The sequence below is a fragment of the Uloborus diversus genome, chromosome 5 (genome assembly GCF_026930045.1).
Source record: "Uloborus diversus isolate 005 chromosome 5, Udiv.v.3.1, whole genome shotgun sequence".
In the NCBI taxonomy this organism is placed as follows: domain Eukaryota; kingdom Metazoa; phylum Arthropoda; class Arachnida; order Araneae; family Uloboridae; genus Uloborus; species Uloborus diversus.
The window spans coordinates 157,046,187-157,067,909 of NC_072735.1; the positions used below are offsets into that span (position 1 = coordinate 157,046,187).

The window sequence follows — 21,723 nt, forward strand, 5'->3', positions numbered from 1 at the left end:
TAACGAATTTCACACAACTTCTTGTTTAGGTAAATTCATTTATACAAAAACGAAAAGCATTAAAGCTCAGTATCAGGGCTTCCAACGGATTTTTAGTTCTGGGGAAAAAAAGGGGTCACTTCTTTCAGGGAAAAAAAGGGGTCACTTCTTTCAGGGAAAAAAAAAGGGACCTTCAGCTAAATCTATATGGTAAAAAATATTAACACCATGATAACAGCAATTGATAAGTGGAGAAAAAATCAAATCTAACCAAAAGCAATGTAAATTAGTATGCTAATTTATGTAATGCTAGTGTAAATTATTATGTTATAGCAGGGGGTGATTGTTTAAACAGAGATGCCACTCTCATATTTGAATTTCCAGCCTTAATCTCTTAGCACTTACTTATCTGTAGTTCTTAATACCAGAAAAATACAGATGCAACATCTATTCCATACTCAAAGAAATAAGATCCGAGAAAAAAATTTAATTAAAATATTCATTACAGTTCGGTGCCCAACCCCCCCCCCCTCCCAACCCAAAAAAAAACTAAAACATGGATGTGATTTGAAAAAATAAAGGATCACTCCTCCTCCTCTCATAAAAAAAAAAACTAAATTAAAATATGCATTTTACACAACTAAAACGAAGTATCCCCCTCCCCCCCCCAAAAAGGAAAATGAATTCAATTAAAATATGGATTACAGTTTGAAAAAAAAAAAAAAAAAACCTAAATCATGCATGTGATTTGGAGAAAAAAAATAAATAAAAGGCACCCAAGAAATTGATATATGCAATACACAAGATTATAAGGAAAGTATTCTCCTCTCCACAAAAGGAAAATAAATTTAATTAAAGAACACATTTTAGTCAGAACAAATTGAATTCAACCACCTCCAGAAGAAAATAGAATTTTATTAAAAAACTGAAGCAAAAAAGAAATCCCACATAGGGATTACTCCCCCCCCCCTTAAGGGCACGGGCGCACCCCCTTCAATATCGCGGAAACCCCCCAAATGAAAAAATATCCCTCAAAACAACTCCCCCTCTTACAAATTTTAATGTCCCAGTATGTGCCATGACCCCCCCCCCCCCCGAGGTGGGCTGCCCTCTCCCTCATGTGAAAAAAAGAATCAAAATCAAGTACTGGAGCAAACAAAAGTTCCCTTTTCATACAAAGAAAAAAGAATTTAATTAGAATATGCATTTAGGAAAAAAATCTAACTTCTCCAAAGAGAGAAAGAAGATTTTCATTCATGTAAGCACCCCTATCTGAATAACGATTGGTCAGACCAAAAGAGAACACAATTTATCAAGTATTCTATCTGTTTTCTGTTGCTGCAACTTGCGACACCGCAAATAAGCAATTTTTAAGGGCTTAGATTAATTTTTTAACAGAGGTGAAAAAAAAAAAAAAACAAGTTGGCACAAGTCTTTCACACAAAATGTGCGTTGCCAGCCACTCCTTTGATCAACACAGGGTTGCTTTAAAATCGGTCCACGTGGTGAGAAGTTCTGGTTAGAACTGGTTTTAATCCATGCTATACCTCCCGATCTCTGATGTTGCAAACTACGACAGTCATCAATGATCGCTTGATTTGGCGCTCGCCAAAGTTTTTTTTTTTTTTTTGTAAAATGTCGCAATTATTTTATTTTTCGTGGGAAATCAGCCCTTTACCTTGATTCATAGTCCAGTTACATTTTTTACTGTGAAACAGGTATCCTTCGGTATTGTTCTGCAGAATGATTTTATTGCTGACCTTTTTTTACCCTATCCCTTTTTTCCCTCCTTAGTGCAAAATATTTCTGCATAAACTTTCTCTCATTCTGTGACAATATCGCCGTTTCGGCAGCTTTCTGCCACAGGGCCCCTGACAACATCTATACAAAATTTCAGGATGATCGATTGTGTAGTTAAGACGTGAAAACCTTACAAACAAACAAAACAACTCCCTTTTGCATTTGTAATATTAGTAAGGATTAATTTATCATTCAAGAACAAAAAAAAATTTCAAAAGAAACTATCAATTATATTTTGTATTTTAATAGCATTAATTTAATTTGAAACAGAGGAGATATATGAAATTGCAATATTATTTACCCATATTTCATAATATGAAGATTCCACATTTTCATCAATTCCTTCTCTCCTTCATTAACATCAGTAAATTCATCAATCATCTGAAAACAGGAAAAAAAATTTTTATTTTGTCCCCTATCTTACAGTTCATAATATCTGTTCTATTTATTTATTTGTTTTGAAAAGATAAAAGCATGAAAAGAGGGGGGAAAATCTCATACTTACATGTTGAGTTTTGATTCTCAGCCATTCAGGATCATTTTCAGATTCACTGTCCATTTCTATTTCTTGTGGTCTTACAGATAAACACGTGATGGTATGATAATACAGCCTGTAAGTTTTGAAATAATCATTAGTAGTTATAAAAACTGATCCAACTAAATAATAGAACAAAATTCAATAACATAAAATCATGCTTAAAAAGCAAAGTAATAATAGTCAAAAGGAGGGAGCCTAAAGTGAAAAAGTTGACATTTATGCCACATTTAAAACAATAGAATATTGCATTTATTCTATTGTTTGAACAAATATTGAACATTTTATATTATCTTCAATAGATAGTATTGTGGTAAATGCCCAGTTCTGTTTTTGGACACTTAGGCAAGTAATAGTCTCGTCAATTTCCGTCTTTCAAATGACCAAAAATGGCGTCAACGCGAAAAAATTCACGATTGTAGATTTTTTAATGATACATAAAAGTAGCAATAAATTAAAAATCCCTAAAAAAATATAATTTCGATGAAATAGTCTGTTTTTAGCACATTAGCCTCCAAAGCAACGAAGATTCTACTCTTAAGATAAAATTTTGCATTTTTCTAGATAATAATTAAGAATTATCAAAAAAAAAAAAAAATGCACATTTTGCATAATTTTCAACTGTTAGCGTTGCAATAAACATCCAATTGGGTTTATGAAAGCATAGGCACTTAAAGAGTCTTGCGTACCAACATCTTCGGAATGACCAAATATGGCGACTGCGCGAAAAATTAAGATATAAACTTCTGAATTTGTTGCAAAAAAATAATTTAAAAATAAAAATCCTCATGAGACTACTTTAGCTGAAAAGTTTTTAGCACTTTTCCTTCCAAATCAGTGAGGATAAAATGAAATTTTAAGTATAAAATTTTTAATTTTTCACAAAAATTATTTTAAATAATCCAAAAAAAAAAAAAGATTTGTAGCACATTTTATAAAATTTCCATTAGTTTGCACTTAAACAAAACATCCAATTCTGCTTTAGTTTTAAAAACTTAGGCAATTAATCATCTTGTCTACTTTGATCTCGTGAATGACCAAGTATGGCGGTCAAATAACAGTCATTTCCGGTCAAATAACGATCTCCAAACGACCTTTGCCAAGTTGTATTTCTTTTTTTTTCTTTCATTTATTTATCTTTCTCTTTGTTGTTTTGTAAAATTATCTGCAGGCCGCTGAAAAAATTGCGACGCACGTCTGGGGTATCAATGTTATATAAACGGCTAATGAAATATTTTATCATCATAGAATAATTTTAAATAATTTATAGAATGGCATTTTAACAGGCATACATGATGAACATTATTAATGATCACCTCCATATTTGCCGAAAATTTGGTGTAAGGAAAACAAAATTCAGAGGAGTTAGGGAGATAAAAGCATAACAGACAATACTGGACTTCCTGTATTAACACACGGAAAAATACGGCAGTTATGGAATATAACCGGAACATAATCACCCCATAGCATCAGCAATTCAAAAAGTATATAATTCTCTACCAAATAACGTTAAAATACATTGCTAAAAAGTTTAAGGCCAGATGCTAAACAGGGATAATTTTTAAACTGTTAATCTTATCTGTTGCAATCCCCCACCCCTTGCTATGAATTTGCAGTTCTAAGTTCACTTCCCAGATATACTATTATTTCTACTTTTTTGTTTAAATCATGAGATGGAAGAAAAGTCTTACATAGCAATTTTTTCAGCAGCAGGCGATTGCATTTTTAGAGAAATGTATGAAAACATAGCTGTTATCCATTTTCATTCAGCCATGATAAAATAAACAAGAAAAATACAAACGAACTTGCTTATATCGAGCCTGGATTTAGTGAGAACTCGGATTTAACGAGGAATTCAGGAATATTTGGTTGGTATTGTTAAATCTACAGGAGCATAACTCGCTTTTAACGAGCAAACCCCAGATATAGCGAGCATTATTTTTGTGATTCATAAAATTTCCATTGACTTCTACCTTTCTAGATTACTCAACTGAAAGTTAGTGGTGAGTCATAAATTCTGGCAACAAGTAATGATGGCCTTTCTTTTACTTTGTGGGGTAGAGAAACATTTGAACGTGTCTTCCTCCCAAATGTATTAAACAAAATGCTAAGAAAAAAGTAAATCAGATTTAAAAAAATAAATAAAAACTAATAACGGAGACTATGATGAGAACGATAAATGCGAAGAATTTTAAGCTTAACACTCCTCAATATACTCAGTGGCTTTTGAGTGGGTGGATATTTTCTTTTTTGAACTTAGATCAGAGGTGCAAATGACGTACGGGAAGTTCCCGAAAATCAATAACACAAAGAAAGATGATAAGATGGTCCAAAGAAAATAAATTAACTTCTTCTGAACCGTATATAAATAAAAAAAAAGTTATTGTGTGTGTATATGATTTTTTCAGGAACTTGTTTTTACGAGCACTTGGATATAACGAGTAGATGAGCAAGCATCTCGCGGCCCCCTTCACTCTCGGATATAACTAGTAGATGAGCAAATGTCTCATGGCCCCCTTCACTCTCCTTATAAACGAGTTCAACTGTAGTAAAAGCAAAACAACTGACTTAAGTTGTTAATTTCTTTTAAGGGAGAGCAAACTAACATAAAAAACAAGCACTATATTTGGCACAATTAGTGATTTATTGCTTGTGCAAGCACCAAAAAAAAAAAGAGTGGACATTTCTTACAAAATTAGCAAATTCTTATTGAAGCCGATTTCCCTAGTTTTATCTTCAGAAAAGGTTCCAAAAACTATTGGCTTGTACACGAAATATAATAAGTTACTTTGATTTTGGATTTGCTTTTTAAATAAGTGTTTGGTGAACTTATATTCTGTGCCTCAATAGGCCAACCGAACACATTATTACCTTTTGACAACAATTTTTTCAAGACTACTTGGTGCTGGGCTGCAAATAGCCAGATAGCCTGTTTGACCCATATGAAATAAAAAATATCTATATCAAGCACCTAATTTTAAATATAATTACCGATTATGGCCAGAAATGTAAGAACGAGGACCATCAGCATCAATATCATCAGGCTCTAGGAATTCAGATAAACTTGGAGCTGGCCTTTTTGGTCTAAAAATCAGATTAATACTTAAAAATAACAGAATTAAAAAAACATATGATATTTGAAAATAATTACTACTTTCATACCGGCAAACAATAACATGGGTGACTGGATTTCTTCGGGCAGGTCCAGTTCGACTAAAAGCAAAACCAGCTGAATGCAAATCGTTAGGATTTCCTACATATGATCCATCAAATGATTCATTTATGGATACATCAATTCTAGCACCTTTTGGATGGGGCTAGAAAAAAGCATAACACAAACATAAAGAAACATGTGACAAGTTATTTTCCTTTTAACCAATAATACTTAAGTAATGTAATGGCAAAAAAAAAAGTCCTCCATCATGCTTTTCCCCCCTCTATTTTACTAGGGAAACTTAAGACATTTTGGTGGATTATGAAGAAAAAGCTTTTGCATGCCACTAGCATTCTGTTTCAATTTTTGAAAAAATAATCAAAATCCCGTTAGAAAAAGTCCAAAGAATAAAAAATCAGAAATCTGAAAATCATTGCATACTTTTTTTACAGATTGTTGTTGTTGTTTTTTTTTTTTTTTTGCAACAGAGGGAAAAAAAATAGCTTCTTAAAATGTGTACCTACAGTCAAAACTCTTTTCAGTTTTTCAAACAAAATGCAGCAAAGGATTTTAAAGCAAAACAGCAAGTATTTTGTAATATTTAAGGTAAAATATATATTATACAGAAATGTTCAACAGGATTATTGTATTTCATAAGCTGAATTTATTGTTATAGTTGAATTCCCATAACACATTTTGGCTCGTTTAAAAAAAGTTAAAAACCTGGTAACTGACTGTCAATGATGAACATAGCCATGTCATCATACCATGCCAGTTTCCATGTTTTTAACAATTCTTAGAATCATCCAAAATGTAATTTAAGAAAACAATTATACCATTAAATTCAGTTTAAATAATACAACAACCCAAGGGATAAATTCTCTGTATAACGTTTACTTTGCGTTGAATGTGACAAAATACTTACCGGTTTAGCTTTTTAAATGTCAGCCAGATAACCATGGAATTGCCCAAGAACAAAATAATTCAACTCATAGTAATCAATATAAAACATTTAAAAATGAAAACTTACAACATAGTTGAAAATAAAGCGACTGTGACAAAGTTTTAAGTGCTTGAGTAAGCAGTAAAGCTCAATGCAATTAACTCGACACCAAGGGCACTGAAAGTCATCTCGTGCTTCTGTTTGCTGGCGAGTATTATTGTTGTACAGGAACTGATAGAAAATGCGCATTTTCTTCGGTCTTTCTTGAAGTTGCTTGTCTTGTTTTGAAACTGCAATCAAAGTATAAAATTGAATACACTGAGTGGAAAATTTTATAATTTTTTATTAATTTTTCTTGAACTTGCAATGCGTAAAAAAATTCAAGACCCAGTTAAATGAATAAATATCGTAAAGGACTTTATATTTGTCTCACTTATATGTCGCTTTATGACAGTCCTAATTTGCTTGTAATTACTGTCACGATAAGGTACTTCATTAATACAACCAAGTTTCGGTCATACATTATTTTTCATACAGGGGGAAAATTCTTCCTACAAAGCAGGATAGATACAGGATGGTGGAAAATGGACAACGATAAAGATCGATTAACTGAATCAAAATGAAGTAAATTTTAAGTGAAAATGATTTTATTATGTATAAAAATTATCGCTGAGGTGATTTTTTAACTTTAATCTAAAGTTTTAATTTTTTTTTTTTTTTTTGAAACTGCAAAGTCAAAGTTTGGTAACCCAAAAGGAGCTGAAAACAATATTATTTTTGACAAAGAAGTAACTCAACATACCCGTGTATTTATTATTATTTTAATTCCAAAGTTATAATTTCATTTTTTGTTATGGCATAATAATAAAATAAAAATAGTTTCATTCAAAAATGCTGATAACTCTTCACTAACCTTCAAAATTATAGAAGAAAAAAAAAGTATTTTTGAGATTAAAAATAATTTTAGAACAACATATAATGTCATAGTTTAGGATAGGAGTATTTCAGGGCCGTATGCAAGAGGGTGGTTTATAAGGTTCAAACCCCCTCCAAAATTTTTCATTCAAAGAAATGCTTTCCATTATTTATTTATTTATATTTTGGCGACAAAAATAATATTGTTATTATTATTATTATTTCAATTTTATTTGTGAAATGAAATTAGTATGACTGAAAAATTGTACAAACTCATTGTGTGTTTATGGTAGTTATAGAGAAATTAATTTATTATGTAACAATATGGCGTTTTGTAAGAGCATCCCCTTCCTCCATTTAGAAAATCTATTTTTACAAAAATCAATAGAATACACATGAAACCAAATTTGACAGACCATATAAATGTTTCAAAAAATGTGTTTGGTAAAATCCATACCAAAACAAAAGTCTGGTTTTGGCCCTGGAGTATTTGTATACACATTGTGGCATTCCCATGACAGGCAGTACATTTAAATGTCGCAATAACTATCACATAATCGAAATTATTAGAACTGTTTCAAAGTACACAATGACCAAGGAATATTAGTTAGCCCATAAAATACATAACATCTTTTAAGTAAATACATGCAACTTAGCAAATGCTGAAAATCAATACCTAGTAAATTATTTGGACCAAGTAAATCATCTGTTTTTGCTGAAAGCTGTGGCCTGTCCACTGTACCATTAACTAAGTTATCCTTCCATTGAAGATGGAAAGTGACTAAAGGACCTTTGCTAAAGACATCTATGAGATTTATTGACTGAAAAGAAAGCATAACAAATATGTGTATAAAATCATAAATGTAACAAGGGATAATATTCAGTCTCAACAAAATAGATGCACAATAAAGAAGTTGCATTCAACTTTTCAACCATAGTAATGATACAATAACAGAAGCTCATGAAAGATGATCAATCCAAGAAAGCAAAAAATAAGAATTTTATGTTTTGTTATACTTAAAAATGTAAATTAATTCATAACTGAAGTTTTTAAAGTCCATTTTTAATTCAAATTTTATAAAATAATTCAAATAAAAATAATAATTATTATTTTTTTTAAATGATTATTCTCACAAATCACATTTTGAACCCTTCTTGTAACAGATACAAAAAGATTGCAGAACATATTTGTTTCTTTTAAGTTGGATTATGAAAGTTTAATACACGCTAAAAAGGAGCAGTATTTCTTTCTCTCTCTTTTCTTAACATCTGCCATTGATTTTTCACATTTCTTCCTAATAGTAACACACACATAATCCCACAATTCCTCCAAATAGTAAAGACAAAACGATACAATTTTTTTTTCTTTTCTTTTTAAAAGGTTTGAAATACTTGATGCATTGATCTGGTTTAAGCAAAATGTAATAAATAAAATAAATAGAAAATAAACACCCACAAAGACATGCATAATCTTTATTAAAGAGATGTGAGAAAATATTCCACTTCTTCCTGTTCTAGTAATGAGGCACGACATACACCCCTTGTTCTCCTTTATTTTCTCATCTACATATGACATTCTAAAAACAGGAAAGATTTCATACTTATTGTTAAACTACTTTGACGACTATAGTGTTTTTTTTTCTTTTCTTTTCTTCATGTAATAAATAATGTTGATTTTTGACAAGAAAACTAAAGTGAACTCAATTTTGTTACAAAAATTGGAATTTGGCACAGTATTTTCATAAATGAGCAATTAGTAGCACTATGACTGTACTCTCTCTCTCTCTTAAAAAAAAAAAATACTTTAAGATATGTTTTCATCACATGATTTTGAAAGTGAAAGGGATATAGCTCATAGTCTAACCATCAGTCATTACATTACATCACTCTTTACATTAGCTTTTAAATTAGAATTACTATAACAAGGATGCATCTATTTCGTTCATCAGATAATCACATTACAGGTCTTTATAACATACAATGACAAAAAGAAAAATGGAGTTACTAATTTACAACTTTCTAACTTTTTTATTAGAAAAAACAAAACAAAGAAAGCTGTTTACTGTTTAAATGACTAGATATAACCATTTTTCCTTCTTTCTTTATCTCCCTTTCTTTAACTTTCTTACTTTATTTTTATTTATTTTTAAATCAGAGTGGTAAGAATTAGGAAAAGGGAACAAACTACAAAAATTGCATTTAATTTTGCCACCAAAAGAGCACTTGCACTTCTGCAAGTGACACTATAAATTTGTAAATTCTGTACCAGGGTTCGTACTCAATTTCAGAAATTAAATGAAGGAGTTTTGGGGGAGTTTTGAAGGAGTAAAATGAGGAATTGAAGGAGTACATACTAATGGGCTGTCCTTAAATGTTGTCGCATTCTGTTTTCAACATCTTTGACTCCCTACCCCCTTTGTCACAAAGTGTCACACTTCATCTTACTCCTCCTCTTGTCACACGTCATTTTTATAAACATATTGTTATAATAACTGTGTGATGTCACTTCTCGTCACCCTCTCTCTTCCCCTTGTCACAATATTGCGAACCAGTCAGGGTTGAACGGATTGGACCCAATTGGGTTGGACCCAATGGGTTTTTTTGAAAAAACCGATTTAAAAAAACCCATTAACCCACTTTTGGGTTTTTTAAAAAAATTTCTGAGAAGTTTTTTAAAAAATTAATTAATTTAAATACTTTTACAATTTAAACTTCTTTTTTATTTGTTCTTCACTACAGACAATGGACATAAAAATGAATTTTGAACTTTAATAGTATTTCTTAACTCTTAAGGCATAAAAAAAATACTTCAAAGATTTTAATGAATATATTTAACTTTTTTCTTAAACTGGTCAATAAATAACTCAAATTATCTTGACTAAGTCCTGTCACGTCTGATTTTCTCAATATTTGTAGATTGTACAGAGGAAACTACTCTAGCTAAAAGGCTTTCATGTGAATTATTTTGTACAAATCAACACGTCACAAATTTCGAATAAAAAAGGTATATTTTTTAGAAATTAACAGGTTTTTCAAAAGTTCAGAGAGAAAACAGAATAGGATGTACAGTATTTTCATTAGCTTATGAAAACGATTAATATTTCTTACTCTGTACACAGAAATAGAAAAACAGGCAACATAAAATTCAAAGAAATGTCTTGATTAAGCTGGAATTAAATAGAAAGGACTTAAATTACTTGAGGTTCTACAGTAGTTCTGCATAACAAAATGAAATACAATCAAGTAAAATGCAAAAAAAAAAAAAGTAATTAAAAACAAACAATAGACTCGAGAAGTCCTTTTGCCTTAACTGTTGGTAATCATAGGAACTAAAAAATCTGAAACTTCACCATTCTTGGGTTTTGTTGTCTTTTATACTTTTCTTCAGAAAATGCTGAATTTTAACTAGTTTTCCAGCTTTTTTTACCCCAAGACAATTTTCGCTCTTTGTCCATATACTTACGCTACAATATGCTACAAGTACCCCACATTTTCCAGAAAAAAAGATTAAAAAAAACCCACATTTCTTTTAAAAAACCGAACTTTAGTTGTTTTTTTTTTGGGTTTTATTTAAAAAAACCCTGGGTCCATGGGCTTTTTTAAAAAAAACCCGGGTTTTTGCCAACCCTGGAACCAGTCTCCCCCGCAAGGCATGGCATCACTTGTGGATGACCCATTTTACAATATTATAACTGCCATTTGCTAAACAATTATGTTTTTAACACAATCACTTAATATAGTTCATCTGCTTATGTATCTTAAAGTAATAATTAGAGAAACCGACTTTTGCAGTTGAGAGTGTGGTGGAAGGAAACGCAATAATCATAAAACTTGAAAAATAGTCAAGCCCCCATTTAAGCATGGTTTACTTCAATTATGAAATGTCTTAGTCATCTTATAATATTTTCACCCCTTCATCCGTGTGACGTTAAGTTGTCGATCAAAGTATGTATTTTAAGTTACTGTCACAGAGGAAGACTATGTAGGCTTCAACTAAAAAAGAAGGAATTTTGAAGGAGTTCAAACCAAAATGAAGGAGTATTGGAGGAGTTTTGAAGGAGCATACGAACCCTGTGTACCTCAGAGCCAGAAGGACGTAGGTCACATTATGAAAATTCTACAAGAGAGAGGAAAAACCTTTTTTCTAGCATACACTAAGAATATGACGCTTGTTCTTTTAACCCTGATAAAAAATTGAAAATGATTTTTTATTTAAATAGAATTACACTCCACATGGCTCTATGCGGAATAGTCTTCTACATATAATGCACTAATTAATGGAAAATCGTAATTTTTGGACTTGTGTCTGTCTGGCTCTGATGTACAGAATTATAACATAATTCGAAATGATTTAACAAACAAGAAAATCAAAAAAGCAATAACTAAATACTTCAACACATTCTTTTTCCTTTTCTGAAAATCAATTTAGTGGGTAACTTAGTTAGTATTCATATTATGAGCTTTACCTCATATTGTGGTAAAGTCACATTTGAATTCTGTACCTTCTCTTTGCCTTCTGGGAATGTTTCCCAAGATGATAACTTCTTAACTGAATTTCTTTGACTTAGTTCTTGTAATACTAATTGATATTCTCCATCTGTCAAAAGACATCTTTGGTGCTTATCATAAACAACTAACTCTGCTCCATAAAGAGGTGTCTCCTCAGGTTGCATCTTCAGACTTTTCCTTTTCTTCTGGGCTGGTTCATCCACTTTCATATTAAAATAGTTTTAAAAATTAAAATATGCACACATTTTATATTAACATTTCAATAACACAGACAACATGATTGGAATGATTAAATTGGGATACATAATTTTTACAAGCAACATACCGATAGCAGGATTATGACATCCTGAGTTCATTTTATGGGTTGAAGCACATTATTGCATGCAAACTCTCACTTCTGTGTTAAATTAATTTTAACTTTTTGTTTAAAGGTAGTTATAGCTTCAATAAGATAACACCTGCCTCAGATCGGTTATCGGCTACTCCACCAGATGAATCCATAATAAGGATGAAACTGCAGGACTCAATGTCCTAGAAGGGCTGTGGGTATATTGCTTGTAATTCTGCCTTAACCCTGCGACGTAACTAACTGCTTTTCATTTAAGTTTTGTTCACAACAACAAAAGGTTTTGGATTGCACATTTATAGGAAAAGAAGTGAGCTGTCAAATATATATTGCAGTTGAGTAAAATGTTTCAATTATTCTACAACAATCCATATGTACAGCATCATAGATATAGATATTTCCAAAGATCAATTAGGAATACAACACATTGTGTAAAACATCATTTAACTTACATTATTGAAAACTTTTTTTAAATTAAACAATTTCATTTCATAACGCTTTTTGAAAACAAAAATCGGTTTTAAAAGTGTTTTAATTGTTAAAAAATAAAATAAAAAATAATAATAACCTCCAATTTTGCAGGTTATTTATATAATTTATTTTTTAGCCCTTGGGAAAAGCATGTGTTGATAGTAAAAATGAATTTTACAAATCACAAGTTAAAATAATATTGCATGACATTCAACTTCAATTTTCTCATACACATTTATTTACTTACTAGGTCATTTAAATGCAAAATTTTAAGGGGGGTAAGTATTTAATTTATAATAGTTAAAATTAAATAAGTTTTCAACCAACTAACAGCCGATTTTGTGCTTTTGTTGACACCTAAAGAAACTTAAGTTTATGAAAATTGTTGTACGTAAGACTACGTTTATGAGCATACCCCCCCCCCCCCCAAAATGAAATCCTGTATTTGTCCCTGGCCTTTATACTCTGACGTAGGTCTAGCACTCATGGGCTCTTGGACTATACAGATTTATTTCCAACACTAAAAATTGATTACACCGTGAGTACTATGATTTTTAGATTAACCTAGGAGAACTTATTTTAATTGAAAATTTAGCTTAGTATAGTGCTAAGTCAAATTTTCAAAAAAGGTAGTAGTGAATCAAAAAAGGTGGAACTACACAACAAAAGGGTAGCTAAAGTATATTTTTCCAAAGAAATATGCACTAAGTTACTTGCTGAGATCGGCATAAAAGCAACAAAATAGTTTTCCACTTCTCTTTACTTCTCTGGAGCTGAACTTTTGGAATACTCCAAATATCATAACGTAATGTTTAATTAATGCATTTATGTTTAACCAATGATTGAAATCTATTTCCGAAATGTTCATGAAATTTTACAAGTCAAATTTTAACATATGTCCAAAAAATTTATCAAATTATATTATATTAAAAGTTAGGATTTTTTTTAGACTCCTGCCTATGCAAGATATTTTAGTTTAAGATTTAAAAAAACCATATTAACATATTTAGACAGGTTTGTCCTTCCACACAGGGGTGCCCATCTTTCCCCCACCCCTAAGCTCAATGGCGCAATCCGCCCCCCAATGTTCTCGCTTTCCAGTTGGGTTAAACATAACAGTTTTTAGAATATTTAATTTCCAGTCAAATTCACGGGGGGAGGGGGGCTAACAAATACCATTTGAACTGAAATATTGTTGGATTGTTCCGCCTTGCCTTCCCAAAATTTACAATGTGGACCTTAAGTAAACAAGTTTTGGAGACCCTGAGTTTTGCTACACATTATTTTTTTTTCAAAACGTATGAGTAATTACAGGGAGAGTGAGTTCAACTTTCTGGTTTGGGATGGAGTTATTACTAGATATATACAATATGAACCTTGAAATGGAAATATAATAGCCACTTAGATAGGGGGTCCAGGGGGTTTCTCCCCTGGAAATTTTTTGAAATTGTAGTCTTAAAACCACAGTTTTAGACAATCTCTGGTGATGTTAGGGGGATAAAAGGTTTGGTAGCCCCTTTCCGGTAATTTTTCAATATTGAAGCTTTAAAAACGCAATTGTAGATAATGTACTGTTCTGTTAGGAAGAGGGGAAGGGTTTGGGGGCTCTCCTCTGATAGGTTTTCAAAATTGTAGTTTTAAAAACGCAGATTTGGACTATCTGTGGTAATGTAAGGGAAAAGGGAGATTCGGGAGCTCGCCCTGGGAAACTTTTCGCGATTTAAGTCTTAAAAACGCTATTTTAGGCTATCTATGGTTGGGGGACAGGCAGGTTTCAGAAATTGATCCTCTAAAATTGTAATTGTAGCCGACCTTTGTGACGTTAAGAAAAAGTTTTCCGAAGCTCTCCCAGCATTTTCTCGAAATTGAAGCCCTGAAAATCAAATTTAAGACGATCTTTAATAATGTTGACGATAGTGGGGGAAGGGAGAAGGGCGCTTCACTTAAATTTTCAAACTTGTAGCTTTAAAAACGCAGTTTTGATAGATCTTGATAATGTTACTGGAAGGTAATTTTCGGTGTCATTCCCCCGGCAGTTTTTCGAAATTGATACTCCAAAAACTCAATTTCAGGATTGTCTTTGATTGTGTTAAGGAGACAGGGGGGAATCAGGGGCTCTCCAACAATTTTTTCAAAATTGCAGTTCTGAAAACGCAGTTTTAGGTGACTCTTGATGATAAAGAGGGTGTTATTCGAGTGTTACAGTGGGAGCACTCACAAGGAAGTTTTCTAAAATGGAAGTTGCATAGCCAAAAAAGATGAATCACACACAGATACTGTGACAGATATTTTTCGGAAATCCTCAAAAATGGATTCAGCTATTCAGGACTCATAGAAAATCAGAATTCAAGAATTTGAACGAATCAAATAGTCTTCAATGTTATCAGATACAGGAGAAAGTAAAAATGATTTACGAAAAATAATTAAAACACATTAAGAACAGACTATTCTGCTTCCATCAGCAAAAACCAACATCACTGAAAGTTTTATAAAAAATCATCTAAAATGATAAATTGAAACAATCATCTTAAAAATGGTAGAGAAGATGATAGTAAAGTGAAATGAAAAATTTTACGTAAACTTAAGCTAGTTTATGAAGAAAATATAATAATTGTCGATTGGAGTGATTAAAAATATGTTATTCGCAAACTTCAAAACTAGTTCTTAACAACTGTCAAGGTGCAAATGAATCAATGAAAGACAAGAGAACAGTGGTCAGAATTATTACAAACAATGAATAAAGGAGAGGGAAAAACTTTCTATTTTAGTCATTTTTAATCTATCTCCTTCTCATCATTGTTACACGTATTCATCATGCAGAATTATGCTACTTCCAGAAAATTTATAAATTAAAAAGAAAGCAAATCGTCTGATCCAGCTTTGAAACGGACACCAACTCCATCCCGTCCCTGATGTACCGATTATTGAAAAAGAGACACGGTCATGAAATTTTGGAAAGAGTATGTGAAAAAAGTATTATTTATGCATCTATTTTTTGTTGAATAAGTTTAAATATTTTTCCTTCCAAAAATCAAAAATTTCATGCTCTAAAAAAATATAAAACTGAGAACCCCCCCCCCCCCCCCCGGTCGGCACCCCTGCTTTCACATTCCCACACAACACAATCTAATCTGTTAACTTTTTCTCACAACAAAAATAACAATTTTTCTTTCTTTTTTTTTTTTTGTAAGAGTTTTTAAAAAATCAAAACATCTCATGAACAAAATTTTACTCACACATGTCAACAATGTCACCGTTGCAAAGACCATTAACTTTCATTTTACCAGTTGGACAAGTAGCATGCAATAGGAGAACATAAGACTTGACTAGATGTCCATTGCTTAGATTAAAATTCTCATTTGGAACTGTAATGGCAGTAGCTTTGGCAGGAGGATTACTGTCATCAGGATTCCTATGAACTTCACATGTTCCAACTACAAAACAAAAGTAAACATTTTTATGCATTAAGCTAAACAGTCTCGCATTTTTCTTCCATTTTTAAATAAAAAGGGATTGGAATTCAAAATAAAAACAGAAATTCTACAATAATCTATACATATAATAAAATAAGATGTTTGTGTGTGTGTGTTTGTGGCGCACATCCCAGGAAAACGGTAAGGCCTAGAAAGATGAAATTTGGTATACAGGTGCAGTTTGTGCCAAAGATATGCACCTCGGGCTTCGATTTTTTATATTTTAATTAGAAAAAAAGTTATTTAATGTTTTATGTGATTTTTAGCACGTTTTAGCACTTTTAACCTCACAGACCCCGAACGAATCACGCCAGACGAATATTTTTTGTACTATAGTGTAGGAAATTTAATATTAAATATGATAAATGAAAAAATTTTGAAGATAGAGCAATTTTTGTATTTTTTATAGATTTTTGAAGAAACCTTTAATTTGCATTTTTTTCTGGGTTTAGTTTTTTTCGAAACTCATCCTGCGAAAAGTATTGAACCCTCAATTCTAAAATTTTAGTTGGTAATAGTAAAAACATTCTGTCTCCTTCAGAAGAAAAAAGTTTTTAAAAATACGCAATAGTTTTTTTTAAACAATTTTTTTAATGCAGAACGCAACGCTAGCTGTTCGCTTGCCGGCTGAGTTCCGAACTTACCTCATGACGTGATTCAACTGAAATCGTTTGCCTTCTCTTCACCTTTTTTTTTAGTTTCTTATTTTTTTGCAAGCGGAATTTTTTCACACTACGAGGAACATAGCCTTTTTTTTTCCGGACTATTTTGATTAAATAAATAAAGCAAGCGATTTTTTGCATGATTTGTGTTTTTGTAACGAATTGGCGGTTAGGTTAGGTAGATACAGAGATAGAGATTGAGTGGACAAAAAATGTTGTTTTTTTTTCGAATTAATACTTATATAAATAAAAAAAGATTGTTAATTACTGTCAGAGGTAGATATGCATAGATCGTATGGATAGACAGACAGATAGACAAATATAGAGGTCGATATAGTAGATGGACAGCACGAAGGAGACATGCCCGTAATTTTAAAAACTTCAATGAGGTGTCAATGCCCCCCCCCCCCCACACACACACACATCATGACTTTGAAAAAACAATGCTTTCACATAAAAGTGGGAGTGCTTTTTGTTATTTTTCGACAAAATTTGCATGAAGAGTACACCGTTTGTGTCTCCCCTCCCCTCCTTTAAAAGTATTCCAAACGACGGAACTGGAGATAGGTCTAGAAAATATTTTATTCAAATTACTAATGATATAGATTGATTGATACTGCTACAAAATGTATTTGAGCAGCCGCCTAAGGCAGCAACATTGGCGTAAAAAAGGTGAATGATAATATTGATATATAAAGAAAAACATTGATTAATATAGTCGCTAAATTGTCTAAGCAGCTGCTGAAGGCGGCAATCCTGGCGCAAAAAGGCGAATGGCGTAAAAAGGTGAACCAGCTGGTCGCCGAAGGCGGCTTACAAAATAAACCAGTTTTCAGAAATTAGGATTGCATATAAATTGGTTTTCAGAATTAGGTGCTTTAGCAACTGCAGTAATGACATCAAAAATCGATCTGGTATGGAGTTTTATAAAAAAAAATTGAAACTTATTTTCTACAAAGAGCATTGGAAAACAGAAAATATAAATACACGTTGAGGAACTAAAATGATTACTTAAGAAATTAAATAACAAGTTATCTTACTTTATTTTAAAATAATTCATTTTTATCAGAAAGTAAAGAGTAGTAGATTTTCTTTAATATGCTCATTTTATGCAAATTTAATTCAACTGTTTTTTTTTAGATAAAATTACTTTACTGTTTATTCCTTTTTAACCATTGTCTTGTTCTGTCTCTGAGTCAAAAAGGAGTCAGTTAAGGGTTCACAGTACCCTCATTAAGTTTTTCAAATTAAAGTAAATTACATACTTTTTTGAAAGCTTCTATGCACTTATTTTGCAATTAATAATTTATTTTCAAAGATTGATAATACTGGCCTGTTTTATTCCACAAAATTATTTTTTTTTTTTTTTAGAATCCTGATACTGTTATTTTATATTTTATACATATTTCCAGAATGTTTTTTGATAAATGTTCAGAACGTCAAATCTGTGTATTTGTTTGTTAATACATTTAGTATAAAATATTGTGTAGTTACGTTAAAAACAAAAATAATTTTGTTCATAAAGCTATAGTACAACGGTTCCCAATCTTTTTAGGTCTGCGGCCCACCAATTTTGTGAAGAAAATTTTGAGGCCCACTAAGTACTTAATATGCAAGTAAAAATCTGGTAAAAATAGACACCGAAAATATATGTACGACGAAAATAGGTGAATGTTAAAGCTGCAATAGTTTGAAAGTTTCCGAATAATAAGTTAAATCTCCTTCTATAAGAAAAACTGTACTAAATCAGAATCGCCACTGAACTTTGCAGGGAGGTAGTTGTTTACATTGACTGCCTGTTTCATCAGACAAATTACCAAACAGTCTTTGAGTTCTTGAATCTTCACACTTAACACACACACACAGTTAATTACCACTACTTCAAGAGTTTTCTTTCTTTTTTTCACGTCCAATTACACTCGTTTTAACTAAGAGTGCCTCCGTATATAACTTACAATGGGTAACTTGATTGAAGAGAGCTACTGATCAAATTCTGGCGACTAGACCAGTATTCCAGACATAATTGTTCCCCATCAGTTGAACCTTCGCACTTTGACCAATCTTTCACTCTTTTCTTAAATTATCAACAGACAAAAAAATCTTTGCCAGTTATTTTTGCCAACCATGACTAACATAAGGATATTTATTCAATACTGCCATTCAATTAAAAAATTATCAAAAACTAGTAAATTAGTCTGACCAATAATGTTTGTACTCTCGTCAAATTGCTGTGAAAAATAATCAATTTCACGCAAAGTAATGATAGAAAACTTCTTACGCATTTTCCAAAATTTCATCAATTCTTCTCTTTAAGGTTGTTTTTTATTTTTATTCATTTATTTATTTTTTATGAAAAAAAAATGCGATGTCTGGAACCCGTTTTTTCTTGATTTAAACAAAAATAGCTTATAAGAAAAAAAACTTGCGTTAAAGGTTGCTATGGTTTGAAGACTTTTCCAAATTTTTTCCCATTTTGGGAAAAATTTATTTTGATTTGAAAGAAATATAAAGTTCCTACACATTCTGGATGTTTAGTTTTTATAGACACTTTTCAGGTTCTGAGAGTTCCATACATTTGTTGGATATTGTTTCAAGACAAATCACATACACACTCACTGAAGCTCTTCCTCAGAACCAGAAAAAACAAACCATCATTTTATACAAACCGGGTCATATTTACTCAAATGTTTTTATTTTCTTTGCTTGACTGATCGTCGAGCTACTAACTCACAACTTTTGGGACATTTTGGGAGTTGAAAGTCCCTTTATCAATTGAGAGCTTCGTCTCATCCCATTTGATTATAACCTTACATATTATTAACTATGCTCTGCTGCGCAGAGATTCTAAGTGATATCATATCCCAGTTGTGAACTGTCCCGGAAAACCGATACTAAACTTCAAGATTTATATTGATTCTCGATCAGCGTCCACGGCCCAGTACCAAACTGCCCGCGACCCACTTATGAGTTGGGAACCACTGCAATAGTATGCTCTAAAAATTTCAATAATGTATAAAATGCTTATTCAATAGTTTTGTAAAATACAGTTAACCCCCGATTAGCTGCGAAATACGGCTGATGAGTGAAATGCGCGGATAATCCGCAAAATAGGGGGAAAACACTAGAGTGTATGCATTACCTGAGAAAAATCAATAATAATCACATATGCTTAAACTATTGCTAAAACCAATAACAGTGTATGTAAAATGTTTTTAAAAGTTAGTTGAGCAAAAAGTTGCTCAAACTGTTTTTGCATAATATGATCGTCCTAGTTCAGACATTTTTTGTACGAGAAAGCAAAATGAAATGTTTTGAAAGACGATAATTTGTATTTATTTGTTGCGTTAAACTGCCAGGGAACTAATGAAACTCTTTCTTGTTCATAGAATATTTCATAAGAGTACTGATTGCAAATGCCATATTCAAAAGTAAGAAAAATTATATTAAAAAATTTTGCTGGGGAGATTTTTTATTTTTTAAATGTCCTTTAAAAGTGAAATAAATACTACTTTTTTCAAGACAAGAAAATAATTTTAAAGAAAAAAATTAGTTTCAAGTAAAAACAATCAGAAAAAATCCAGTACCATATATTTGCATCACCGGTGTAGCAACATCCTTCCTTTTTTTGTGGCAAATTTTTAACAGCCTTGCTTCTATGCAAACAGTGTCTCCAGAACCTAAAATTAATATGTCTATGTGTAAATATGGTACAATTAAAAAAAAAAAGAAGAAAAGTGTGGAAAGTATCAAAAATAGATTTTTATCAAATGAATTATTAATTGTGAAATTTCATTTAAATAAAAGTCTTAAATAAGGGGGAATGGGGGAGACTCATGGGGGGAGTACCCCCATGAGTCTCCCAACTTGCCCTAAATGTTCATGCTTTTAACTTTGCACATCTTTGACCCCTCCAGAAGACTGTTAATGACTAATAGCGTTCACTCTAATGGAAAACAGGGCAGGGTGCTGGTCTATGAAAGGGGCACTGTTGTCATAAAAAGGGCACTATTCAACGCGGTGCCCCCCCCCCACCAAAGAGCAATGACACACCCACTCAAAAAGTACTTAGCACCCCCCCCCCCCCCCTCTTCGATGGCCACCACTGACTTCAGAATTAAATATAGTGATATTATCCAGAGTCACTTGTCTTCAGAAAAGGATTCGCTTGACTAAGCACATTTTCCCCACTCCCTGAGGAGCATTTAGCTAATGCTGAAATTTGGCTTTTGGGTGCTTTTCAACATTATTTTGGGTTATTAGTTTCACTACTTATTCCGTAAGAGTAAAAATTCTAGGCATTTCAAAATCCTTTGAATTGCAATGTAAGAAGAACAGTATTTAATTACGGATCCCCCCTTCCTAGAAAAAAAAAACCTTCCTAGTAATCTGCATTATACCATGAAATATTTTAGTAGACATCAAGATCATGATGAATGTAAATTAAACATTTTAAAAAATATTGCATTTCAAGCCAAACAGTAAATTAAAATACTGTGAGCTCATTTGTTTAAATTTATTTTTTTTTTTTTTTTTTTTTTTTTTTTTTTGCAAAATATCAGTGATAACCAATGAGGAAACAATTATTAAAATTCTATTTGCCGTAATTTCTAGACAAGACTAAAAACAAAAACAATTAATTTTTAATAATATTTAAAGTATTTAAAATGAAAACCAATATATGATGATTAAAAATATTAAAATATTTACAAGATGCAAAAGGATTGACATCTCAAGAGCGGTGGACGATTTTGTGCGATGCACGTGTTAAGCATATTGACACATGTTAAGAAAATTGCATTGATGAAATGTTAAAAAGGAAAAAAAAAATGCACAATTCAACGAATGCCTAAATAATTCAAGCACTAGATAAGTTTTCATAACTTTTTCAATTACTTAAAAATGAACTTTTTTCCTAAGCCCTTTTCAAGTTTTATCA

General features: G+C 31.6%; 1 protein-coding gene across 1 annotated transcript in view; it reads right to left on the minus strand.

Annotated features, from left to right (window-relative positions):
- LOC129222123 (polycomb protein SUZ12-like) overlaps positions 1–21,723 on the minus strand; it is a 32,609-nt gene that overhangs the window by 3,777 nt on the left and 7,109 nt on the right. The window contains exons 6-14 of the mRNA XM_054856572.1: positions 20,372–20,464; positions 15,889–16,086; positions 11,793–12,037; positions 8,003–8,147; positions 6,499–6,701; positions 5,477–5,631; positions 5,306–5,398; positions 2,285–2,390; positions 2,081–2,160 (exon numbers count right to left, since the gene is read on the minus strand). Coding sequence (XP_054712547.1) covers positions 2,081–2,160; positions 2,285–2,390; positions 5,306–5,398; positions 5,477–5,631; positions 6,499–6,701; positions 8,003–8,147; positions 11,793–12,037; positions 15,889–16,086; positions 20,372–20,464 — 1,318 coding nt within the window. The remainder of the gene's footprint in view (positions 1–2,080; positions 2,161–2,284; positions 2,391–5,305; positions 5,399–5,476; positions 5,632–6,498; positions 6,702–8,002; positions 8,148–11,792; positions 12,038–15,888; positions 16,087–20,371; positions 20,465–21,723) is intronic.